Here is a 12,518-nt window from a genome sequence, read left to right as displayed (position 1 = left end):
TGACATGTTGTGGGGTTGTTAATCATTGTCATAGGGCAATATATGTACTAACTGTTTAATCAGAAACTATTTGTTCTGCAAACCTTCATCTAAGGTACAAAAAAAAAAAAAAAAGAATTATCTATGTGAAATCAAATAGACAACAGCAACTCAAAAGGTTTGATGGGAAGCCTAGGGGGCAGCTGAGTTGAAGATAATGATGATGGAAAAGGATAGTGAGAATAGCAGCATAAGTGGAAGAATGTAATTGATGTTGCTGAATTGTACATGTAGAAACTTTTGAAATGGTGTAACTTTGGCTATGTATATTTTCAACAAAAAAAAAGGTCCTCCAAGGTCAAGAAGGGAGAGTGTTGACATGTCATGGGGTTGTTAACCAGTGTCATAAAACAATATGTGTACTGACTGTTTAATGAGAAACTGTTCTGTAAACCTTCATCTAAAGTACAATTAAAAAAAAGAAAAAGAAAGAAATATTATGAACAACTTTAGGCCAATGTATTTTATTACTTAGATAAAATGGACAAATTTCTTGAAAGACACAAATTATCAAAGCTCACAAGAATAAATAAATAACATAAATAGTCCTGTATCAAAGAAATTAGATTTGTAGTTAAAAACCTTTCCAGAAAGAATGTAAAATTTGTACAACCACTTTGGAAATCAATTTGGGGCTTCCTTAAAATGCTAGAAATAGAAGTACCATACAATCCAGCTATCCTGCTCCTTGGAATATATCCTATAGAAATAAGAGCCGTCACATGAATAGATATATGCACACCCATGTTCACTGCAACACTGTTCACAATAGCAAAAAGATGGAAACAACCTAGGTGCCCATCAATGGATGAATGGATAAACAAATTAATGGTATATTCACACAATGGAATACTACGCAATGATAAAGAACAACGATGAAGCCGTGAAACATCTTATAACATGGAGGAAGCTGGAGATTATTATGCTGAGTGAATTTAGTCAGTCATGGACAAATATTGTGTAAGACCCTATTATAAGAACTCAAGGAAAGGTTTAAACACACAAGAAAACATTCTTTGATGGTTATGAGGGTGGGGAGAGAGGGTGAGGGTTATTTACTAACTAGATAGTAGATAAGAATTATCTTAGGTGAACAGAAGGACAGCACACACTACAGGGGAAGTCAGCACAACTGGACTAAACCAAAGCTAAGAAGTTTCCTGAATACACTCAAACACTTTGAGGGACAGAGTTGCAGGGGTAAGGGTGTGGGGACCATGCTTTCAGGGGACATCTAGGTCAACTGGCCTAACAAGGCTTATTAAGAAAAAATTCTGCATCCTAGTTTGGTAAGTGGCATCTGGGGTCTTAAAATCTTGCAAGCAGCCATCTAAGATGCATCAATTGGTCCAACCACCTGGAGTAAAGGAGAATGAAGAATACCAAAGACACAAGGAAAGTATTAGCCCAAAAGACAGAAAGGGCCACATAAACCAGAGACTTCATCAGCCTGAGACCAGAAGAACTAGATGGTGCCCGGTTACCACCAATGACCGCTCTGACAGGGAATACAACAAAGAGTCCCGGATGGAGCAGGAGAAGGTGGGGTGCAGAACTCAAATTCTAGTAAGAAGACCAGACTTAATGGTCTGACTGAGACTGAAAGAACCCCAGAAAGCCTGGCCCCTGGATTCTCTATCAGCCCAGAACTAAAACAATTTCCAAGGCCAACTCTTCAGACAGAGATTGGACTGGACTGTGGGACATAAAGTGATACTTGTGAGGAGTGTGCCTCTTAGCTTGAGCAGATACAAGGCACTAAACGGGCAGCTTCTGTCCGGAGGTGAGATGGGAAGCAGAGAGGGTTAGGAGCTGGTTGAATGGACATGGGGAATCAGGGGTGGAAAGGAGGAGTGTGCTGTCACAATATGGGAAGAACAATTAGAGTCACATAAGAATTTATGCATAAATTTTTGTATGGAACAAAATAAAAAATAAACTTTCCCACAAAGAAAACTCTAGGTCCAGCTGATTTCCCTAGAGAATTCTACCAAACATCTAAGGAAAAAATGATATCAAATCTATACAAACTCCTCCAGAAAACAGAAGAAGAAAGAATATTTCCCAGCTCACTCCATGAGGCCACCATTACCCTAATACCCAAACCAAAGTCATTACAAGAAAACTATAAACCCATATCCTTCATGAACATAGATGCAAAAATCCTTAACAAAATATTTAGCAAATCAAATGCATAAATATTTAAAAAGGATAACAGATATCATGATTAAGTGGGATTATCCCAGGAATGCAAAACTGATTTAACATTCGCAAATCAATCAGTGTAAATCACCGTTATCAGCAGACTAAAAAAGAAAAGTTGTATCTTCTCAATAGATGCAGAAAAAGTATTTGACAAATTTAACACCCTTTCATGATAAAAACATTCAGGAAACTAGGACTAGAAGGGGAACTTTCTCAATATGATAAAGGGCATCTACAAAAAAGTTATACCTAACTACATTCTTCATAGTAGTAAATAATCCCATGGTGACATTAGAAGAAATTCAGTGGCCCAGAGGATGGTAGCTGTTTGTGTATTTCAGTATTTGCAAAATAGTATTCTGAGAAACATTAGTCCTGCAACTGGCTCTCAATAAAAATAAGGGTCAAATAAGTTTTGGAAATGCCCCTTATAAATATCCCCTACTGGGGCTTCTAGAAGTTACTGCTCTGGAAGTTATTGAAGTCCTGCAGTAAATAAGCCTGTTTAACTTTGTTTACACCTGCAGTTCCTGGAGGTATTTGACTAAAGAACACATTTTGGGAAGCAATGGTCTGTAGTATCATCAAATTAATGGTAGCCTAACGATATCATTATCCTAATACTTTGGGCTTGACAGGTCTATTCTTATCCTTGCAACAGCCAGTTTAGGACATCTGTTAGCTCTTCACTTCATCTGACAATTTATTGAGTACCTAGTCTTGTACCTGGCACTGATCTAGATGCTGAGGATAAAGTAGTGAACAAAACAAATGAACAAAAAACTGCCTGCCTTCATGGACCTTATGTCCTAGTTCAATGACAGACAAATTTATAATTTTAACTAAAATTACTACCTGCCTATTTCTTGATTTTTTTTAACCCTACAGTTTCCTTCATATTCTTATATATAAAGTCCTGTAGGTTCTGCCTAAAGAAAGGCAGACTTGCCTCCAAGCCCCAAGTCTTTCCCTTTGGCCCTTGGGAAGGAGGCTTCCCCTCATTCCATTTCCTAAAGGAAGCATTCATTACAAATAACGAAGACCTCACCAGACTGGCCAGTATATTAATACAGAGCTTACACTGTGGCAATCAGGAGCATTTTATAGTTCCTCACTTTTCCTGCAGCAAAGCCAAGTCTTTGTACTTGGGTGAGCCATTTTCCTGGACAAATCTCTAAAGCAAGTCCCTTAAGACCATCACACAGGGCCTGGAAATAACAACATGAAGAAAGAATCTCATGAAGAATCATGAGTTAAAATAAGTTAAGGAGGAAGGTGGACTAAATTTCCACACAGTCAATACAAACTGTTCTGGTCCTTAGACGACTTCGTGTTTATTTCATTCTAACCTTGGAAGACTTCATCACTCTACCTGACTAAGACAGAAGCACCCTGGACAGCTTTAGGACATGAAAATCAGCTCTCCCACTGATGTATCCTATACCATCCTACGAAATGAAAACCAAGTAAAAGGCTTGCTCTAAGAGCTGTGTGAGAGTTGGAAGGGGCTTTGAAGTCATTCAAATGTTCTATTCTGTACTGGAATTCCTTCCACAACATTCTTGATTCACAGTCAATCACCTAGACCCCTGTTCAAACGAGGGCAATGACCTTGTGAGGCTACCTGTCCCGCTGGCGGATAATTCTTGTTTGTTATTAGATTTTTGTTATTGAACTTAAATCTGCTTTGTGTAACATTCATTAAGCCTTATTCTGCCCACTGGAGTACCTTAGATTGTCTCTTCACTTTTTTTTTTTTAACATTTGTCCCTCAATTAACTGAGAAGAAGCATTCTAACTTCTCTTTTCCAGGCAAAGCATCCTCATTTACTTCAACCATTCTTCATTCAACATGGTTTCTGAAGCTTTCACAAGGCTCACTGTCCACTTCCGAGTGCATTCCAGATTATCAGTGTCCTTCAGAATAGGAATAATTTTTTGGCTTAATGCAAATATGGAAACTGCCTACTCTATGACATGTGGCTGAATCTGGTAAATGTCGTCCTTATCGTACTTGACATTGCTACATAAGATAATGAGAAAGAATGGTTATTTCAGAATAAATAGGTTAAAAAAAAAAGTATGTTTAAAATCCTAAATAACATTCAAAAGAAAAATGGGAGCTACACATAGAAATGTTACAAAAAAGATGGTTGATAACTGCTGATGTGGACAGACAAGCAGGCACTTTATTTTCTAATCAAATACATGTGAAAACAAAAAGCTCTAAGAATTTTGCCACTGCAACCCAGTATGGGTGTTTAGTCATAGATTTCTGAGTCAACATTGTTGAAAAGGGCTCTGGGCCTGTTTCAAAATGAAAAGTTATAACTACATTTTCCCACCTAAATTATACTAGAATGTCATACTTTGATGTCACAAATTAAAATGAGGGTAGACCCTGCCACATCGCAAAAGATTTTAAAAATGCAAATATTAAAGACTTAATTGAGGTCACAAAGGAACCAAGAAAATCAGAGGCTAACTTAAGCTAAACAGTGAAGAGATTTTCCTGATGATTTAGTAATCCTCCAAATGGTATCCAACTTTCTCTCTGGAATCACAAGAAAACAGACTAGACAAAGTATATGGTAGCAACCAAGTGGAACCCAACTACCAAGAAATGAATAGTAAATTTTTCTCATTTGTGTTTAGATCTCTCCTCTAACTTTTCTTTCTGCTTTCATTTCCTTTTTCCTTTACTTAATTTCTAATTTTCAAACCAAACACATATTTTAAGCTTTTAAATCCAAATGTCATAATTATAACCCTTTTTTTTTTAAAATAAGGGGAATAATTCTCATTAATAGCATTACCAAATATACCAACAATTTTCAACTGTCAAAGAACTAAGATTTAAAAAGGTAACTTTAATGAACATAATATTTCTTTGATGATTAAGAAGGCATTTCATAACCTTAGGGTCCCAAGGACATCATTATTACCTAGTATTTGCATTATCTTCTACATTTTTCAATGCTTGTGTTTAGTTTTCAGAATCCATGCAAAAGGGAGATTATAAAGAAAAGTCAATATCTGCCGCAGTGTAAATTGTTAGGAAGAGAAACACACTATAATAAGAAAACAAAAATAAAAATCTATAATAAAATTGAAATTCTAATTTTAATCCAACTTGTTAAAATGGTATAACTGGCATTTTTTAGTCATTTTGAGCAAAGCTATGACGGTTTCTAGAAAAGTGTTCTGTAATACTTTGATTAATATATAACTTGTTACTGGTAAGGCTTATCCAACTTTTTATCAACCCTGAAAGGCATGAAAAGGCATTTCTAGCATAATGGTAGAGAGAAATTGTAGTACTGGGACGTAACTGGGCTGAGAACAACTAAACTACTAAGGTTTTACTACTATAATTGATTAGTGTGTTATTATAGAAAGCCCAGGGGCAGTGTGTATCGTGTGTACCTGATACAGAAGGGACATTCACTCATTTATAGCAACTGTAACAGGTAGAGTCCCTAGGTGGTATAAATGATTAACTCACTTGGCTGCTAACCGAAAGGTTGGAGATACAAGTCCACCCAGAGGCACTTCAGAAGAAAGGCCTGGTGATCTACTTCTGAAAAATCAGCCACTGAAAACCCTATGGACCACAGTTTTACTCTGACACACAAAGGGTTGCATGAGTTCCAATCAACTCAACAGAAACTGGTACTGGTATGTAACAGGTAATATGCTAGGCCCAGAGTTGACTGGGACTGATACAGTTAGCAAATATTCCTACATAATAATAATCACAATAAATCACACGGTAATTAGTTAATAAAAAGATGCCTACTAGTAAAATTTTAAAGAAAGCCACTACAATCACCTAGTGATAATCACTTATGAATATGGATTCATCAGAGAATAATATGTTCTTAATAATGCTGCCCAAAGATGCTCAGAGTCATTAGCCATCAGAGAGATGCAAACCAAAACCACAATGAAATGCCATGTCACTCCACTAGGATGGCTAAGGTTAAAAAAAAAAAAAAACAGAAAATAACAAATGTTGGCGAGGATGTGGGGAAATTGGAACCTTTATCCACTGTGAGTGGGAATGTAAAATGGTACAACCATTGTGGAAAAGTGTGGCGGTTCCTCAAAAAACTAAAAACAGAACTACTGTATGACCCAGCAATTCCACTCCTAGGTATATACTCAAAAGATTTAAAAGTAGAGACTCAAAAACAGACCTGTACACCAATGTTCACTGCAGCACTATTCACAATAGCCAAAAGGCAGAAACAACTTAAATGCTCATCAACAGACGAACAGATAAACAAAATGTGGCACATACATACAATAGACTACTACTCAGGGAATAGGAGAAATGAAGTCTTGACACATGCTGCAGTATGGATGGAGCTTGAAGACAGTATGTTGAGTGAAATAAGCCAATCACAAATGGGCAAATATTGTATGATCTCACTTACATAAAAGGACAAGAAAAGGCAAATGTATAGAGACCAAAGTTTATTAGCGGTTACCAGGGGTGTGAGGGAGGGAAAAATTGGGGGTTAATGGTGATGGAAAAAGCACACTGATTAAGAGCAGGGTTGTGCAGCTGATTATTGTGATTGCTGTCAGTAACCCTAACCCTAACCCTAACCCTAACCCTAACCTGTAAGAAGTTGAAGTGGCAAAAGTTGTGTGAGAGATACATTTACAATGACAAAAAAAAAAAAAAAAGTTGTGTGACAGATATATTCACAATGGCAAAAAAAAAAAAAAAAAAAAGTAGCTGCTGAAGCTGCTTATGCACAGCCAAACACCTCATGGGATTTAGTTCCTTGGTTTGGAGGTTTAGGGTCATGGTTTCATGGGACATCCCAGTTAACTGGCCTAGTATCGTGTTTAGTGCTTCTATTCTACCTCCTAGTTTGTTGCTTAGTGCCTGGGGTCTTAAAAACTTGCAAGTGGCCATCCAAGGCACAACAACTGGTCTCTATTCACCTGGAGCAACAGAGGAAGGAGAGTCAGGAATAGGAGGAGGATATGGAATGTGTGGCTATTTGCCTCCATGAACAACTGCCTCCTTTGCCATGAGACCAGAAAAACTGAATGGTACCCAGCTACCATTACTGAACATTTCGATCAAATATTCCACAGAAGAATCTTGATCAAAAGGGGGAAAATGCAGAACAGAATTTCAAATTCTCACAGACTCTAAACTTTCTAGAGCCATGGAGGTTAGATGAACTCCTAAAACTACTGACCTGAAATAATCTTTAAACCTGAAACCAAAAATATCCCCTGAAGTCTTCTTAAAATCAAATAACAGTTTAACTAGTAAAAAAAAGGTCTGCCTTGAGCATTGTGCTCTTTTAAGAACTATCTGTATGGATTCAAACTGACAACAGCAACTCCAAAGATTAGATAGCAACCTTAGGGGGCAGTGAGTTTGTGGTAATGGAGGAGGAACAACTCAGAAAAGGAGAGTGAGAATGGCTGCACAACTCGAAGAATATTATCAATGTCACTGAATTGTACGTGTAGAAACTGCTGAATTGGTGTACGTTTTGCTGTGTATATTCTCAACAACAATAACAAAATAAATAAAATTTAGGGGGAAAAAAAAAAAGGAATGCTGCCTATCTGACTCCTTAGAACTCATGTGCATGGCATGCCATGTGGCAGGGGCCAAGAAAACCAAGTCTTACTGCCATGCCTGCTACTGATATACTTCCAAAGAGTCAGGTTAAAGGAATAGAGGGGGTATTTCAGCCTACATGTCATAAAGATCTGACTTGGAGGTGGTGGAGAGGGCAGGATACACATTTTGAGGCTCTCAAAATGACGTATGAATCTCACAAAAGAAAAGCAAAAGCTTTAAAAAATCTTCTATGAAGAGCAGAGAGCACAAAGCCCAAAAGGAAAAATACGAAGAACTTTACCCATTTACTGTATTTCAAAGGTCCAGTGAATCCCATGGCTTCGATGATCTTTGTGAGGGCACCAACCTTCTCCTCGACAGGCTGTGGGGAATCCTTCACAGTAAGAAGCTATTAAACCAGACAAGGAGACCAGAATTAGTTGCAGAAAATTTTTTTTTAAAACAATGCTTTCATTCCTCATTAGGTCTCAGGGCATTTTTATTTTTTTTTCTCCACTTAGAATTTTTAATTTTCATTTTTTAAAAGCATCTTATCACTCAGTGCAAACACACTTGGAATTCTAATAGATGTCCTCCAAATTTCAGAGCAAGATATACCACCTCATTGACCATATACCTATGAACCCATGCTCAGGAAATGATAAACATTTTGGGTATCAGAATAAAAATCTACAGATGATGATGGTGGGATAATTTGGAAACAAACAGCAAGAATGGTTGCACAACGTGAAGAATGTAATGTAATGTAACATGAACATCACTGAAGTGTACATGTAGAAATTGACAAAATACTGTATGTATATCAGTACCAAAAAAAAATTCTATGGAAAGAAGTACTCTTAAAAGACAATCTTGACCTCATATCCCAAAGAACAACTGTGAGAAGAGGAATGGTCTACGTTTATTGACACAACAAGAAAGCGAAAGAAAAATACTGTGTGAAAGCAGTCAAAAGTTGCTCAGAAATCTGGATTCCATGAGAATCTGAAATTCTGTTCTGCATTTTGCCCCTTTTGTTGTGGACTCTTCTACAGAATCTTTGATCAAAATGTTCAGTAATGGTAGTTGGGCACCATCTAATTCTTCTGGTCTCATGGCAAAGGAGGCAGTTACTCATGGAGGCAATTAGCCACACATTCCATATCCTCCTCCTATTCAGTAATGGTAGCTGAGCACCATCTAGTTCTTCTGGTTGCATGGCAAAGGAGGCAGTTGTTCATGAAGGCAATTAGCCACACATTCCGTATCCTCCTCCTATTCCTGACTCTCCTTCCACCGTTGCTCCAGACAAATAGAGACCAACTGTTATACCTTGGATGGCCACTTGCAAGCTTTTAAGACCCCAGGCACTAAGCAACAAACTAGAAGGTACAATAGATGCACTAAACACAATATTAGGCCAATTAACTGGGATAATCCATGAAATCGTGACCCAAAACCTCCAAACTGAGGAACCAAATCCCATGAGGTGTTTGGTTGTACCTAAGCAGCTTCAGCAGCTATGAACCCCTGAAATTATTGCACTGAGATATTTTTTAAACCTTAAACCAAAAATATCCCCTGAGGTCTTCTTAAAACCAAATATAGTTTAGCTTATATAGTAACGAATGTCTGCCTTGAGATTATGCTCTTTTAAGATCTACCTATATGGGATCAAACTGACAACACCAACTCAGAAGATTAGACAGGAATCTTAGGGGGCAGTGAATTTATGTTAATGGGGAGGAATGCAATCAATGTCACTGAATTGTACATGCAGAAATGGTTGAATTGGTGTATGTTCTGCTCTGTATATTCTCAACAACAACAAAAATAAAATCATTTTTAAAAAGTCATCCAAAACCATAATCAACCATAAACATTCATGTATGTTTATCACTATAAAAATGTATATGTATATTACTATATGTATATATAGTATGTAATACCCAAACCCATTGCCACTGAGTTGATTCCGACTCATAGTGACCCTATAGGACAGAGTAGAACTACCCCATAGTGTTTCCAAGGAGCGGCTGGTAGATTTGAACTGCCGACCTTTTGGTTACAGTAGCCAAGCTCGTAGCCACTGCGCCACCAGGGATCTATACATTATGCATATCACTATAAATAAAATTGTATGGAAAGTACTCTTAAAAGAAAATCTTGACCCCATATCCCAAAGAACAGTTCTGAGAAGAGGAATGGTCTATGTTTATTGATATAACAAGAAAGAAAATATTTTTAAACTCTTGTATTGTTTTAAACTTTTGCATTCTTTAATGTTTTTAAACTCTTGTATTCTTTAACATAAAAAATTTTATTAATGACTATAGAAGATAGGAATTTTGCAGTTTGCAAATAAACTCCAAGGAAAATCTGTTCTAATACTAAGCCAGGATATCTAACTCATAAGAAATTCTCCAAAAGTTAAATATAACTTTAACATGTAATTTGTAAAGACCTTTTCCTCTACAGAGTTTTCAGGCAAGACAGTACAATGGAAGAAACACAGTACATGGACTCAGAAGTCTTAGGTTCAAATATTCAGTTGGTCTGTCACCATCCTGTGACCTTGGCAAGTCATTTCACCTCCCTGCACCTCACTTCTGTATTCTCAAAATAGGTGTAATAATTCCTTGCCTCATCCAGGTGACACTTTTGCTGAGATTCAAATAAGAACACTTGTGTGAAGGCACTCTATAAACATAAAGAGCACTAATAATTCTCACCTTGTTTGTGGTGTGATACTTTCTACTCATCTGTATGTCTACTCCAGGAATCTGTTCTGATCCACCACATGCTAGGGACTGGCTTATCTGCAGCCACAGGGAGGTAAAAGAACAGATGTTAGCAACACTGAGCATTCACTTACAGGGTTAATCTCAGCAAAGCTTCTTCAAATTAAAGACTACAGGATTTTTCCAACCTTGTTTATTAGCCCAGTTCCTGGTGATCTGATTATAAAGAGTAGCCAAGATCAGTACGTAGAATGGTGTCAGTACAGAGTAGGTGCTCAGTAAATATCTGCGGAACACTTGAATAAATAAAAGGATTCAGCCCTAGAAACCTGGAACTAAATCTGAGTCAAATCTAGGAACTAGAAGTGTGATACTCATTTAAATATTGGCATATATGGAAAAGAGCAGAGACTTTTATCAGTCAATTTTGAGTTTAAAACCTGTTTCTACCACTTAAAAGCTAGGTGACATGGGCAAATTACTGAACCTCAGTTGTAGTGAGAATTAAAGGAGATAATGTATGCAAAGTACCTTTCACTAAGTAGATACTCAATAAACAGTAAAAACTTCCATCATCATCATCATAAACATCATTGTTGCTGAGATGTGAATTTGCCTTCCTTTTATGTTCACATTGCATCTGTAAGCAATTTGGCAATACGACAGCCATTGTCTACAATAATTATGTTCCAGGTACTGTGCTAAGTGTATATTATATATTCCCTTATTTAATTCTCACCAAGAATTAGGTTGGTATTATTATAACCAAGAACAATAAACGTAGTTTTGGAAATAAATTCCAAAGGAAAAAAGCTATATGCAAGAAACCCTCATTGTAGCATTATTCACAAGAGTGAAACCTAGGGGAAAAAAAAGAAGTCCAGTAAAGAAATAGTTTATTAAATTAAGGTAGTCACTCAACGAAAGTCAGGTAGCCACTGAGATTATTTTGAGCAACATGAAAAAAAGGCTTTCTCAGTACATATACAATTATAGGAAAAATCATGATTGCATATGGGCAAGTCTAGCAAAGAACACACAGAAATAAAAAGAGTAGTTAAATAAGTAGGATTCTGGATGAATCTAAGAACCTAGTTTCCAAACTCTCAGTAATGTTATATTACCTTTACAATAAAAAGGGGGTGGGAACGGGACAAGGAGGGTTATCCCTTCAATTGTGGCATATTCTGAGAAGACATGGGACACATGGAATGAAAATGATTATTTTCTTTAATCCCAGTGAAGTAAAAATAGAATTTCTAATTGTAGAGAGTTACTATTACTTGTCTTTCCAAACAAGGACATTAAAAGATTAGTCAGGATTTTTCTGGTCCGTCCCAAGGACGCCTATGCTTTAATTCATAAGTATCAAGCAGGCTTTGTAAAACACAGACTAAACACAAAACACCTCTCATTACATCATATACATCAATGTAATGGTCCATCTAGAACACAAAACACTTAAACTGTTTCAACTAGCTGTGGTTTGGATTCAGTCTCTTCTACTAGTTACATGATTTCTCTTCTCCCATAGCACCAAGAGAATCGACTCAATGGCAATGGGTTTGTTTGTTTTGTTATGTTTTATACCTCCAAAAATAACCAATAGATTCCTTCTGTGGCTATCTCATCACCTGCTGTATTTCTGTCCTACCATTATTCATGAGTTGACCATATTGAACTACCCATGGATCATCATCTAGTACCAAAGGCAACATCTGGTTTCCCCACACCTATACAATATCTATAAATACATAAATTTACTCTTTTGTACTACACATGCTTGCCCATGCCCCCAAAAATGATTCCCTGCACCCTTAAACACATCAATTTTTCCTTTATTTAAATTGAAAAGATACCAATAAATAACTTTTTGTAAAAAAGAAAAAAAAAATACTCCAGAATACTCAAATGTCACTTTTTAAAGGAGGTCT

General features: G+C 36.8%; 1 protein-coding gene across 4 annotated transcripts in view; it reads right to left on the bottom strand.

Moving 5' to 3' along the window:
* LOC101352172 (ubiquinol-cytochrome-c reductase complex assembly factor 1) overlaps positions 1-12,518 on the bottom strand; it is a 140,507-nt gene that overhangs the window by 79,283 nt on the left and 48,706 nt on the right. For 3 of the 4 annotated variants that reach the window (XM_023725054.1, XM_023725060.1, XM_023725059.1), the window contains 2 exons: positions 10,576-10,662; positions 8,145-8,252 (listed from right to left, as the gene is read on the bottom strand). In XM_023725054.1, the coding sequence (XP_023580822.1) occupies positions 8,145-8,252; positions 10,576-10,662 (195 nt within the window). The remainder of the gene's footprint in view (positions 1-8,144; positions 8,253-10,575; positions 10,663-12,518) is intronic. The other variant, XM_023725056.1, reaches the window with a different exon arrangement.

Source organism: Trichechus manatus, unplaced genomic scaffold, assembly GCF_000243295.1.
Source record: "Trichechus manatus latirostris isolate Lorelei unplaced genomic scaffold, TriManLat1.0 scaffold00008, whole genome shotgun sequence".
NCBI lineage: Eukaryota > Metazoa > Chordata > Mammalia > Sirenia > Trichechidae > Trichechus > Trichechus manatus.
The sequence above is the reverse complement of the archived record's forward strand: the minus strand, read 5'-3'. Positions and strand labels throughout refer to the sequence as shown.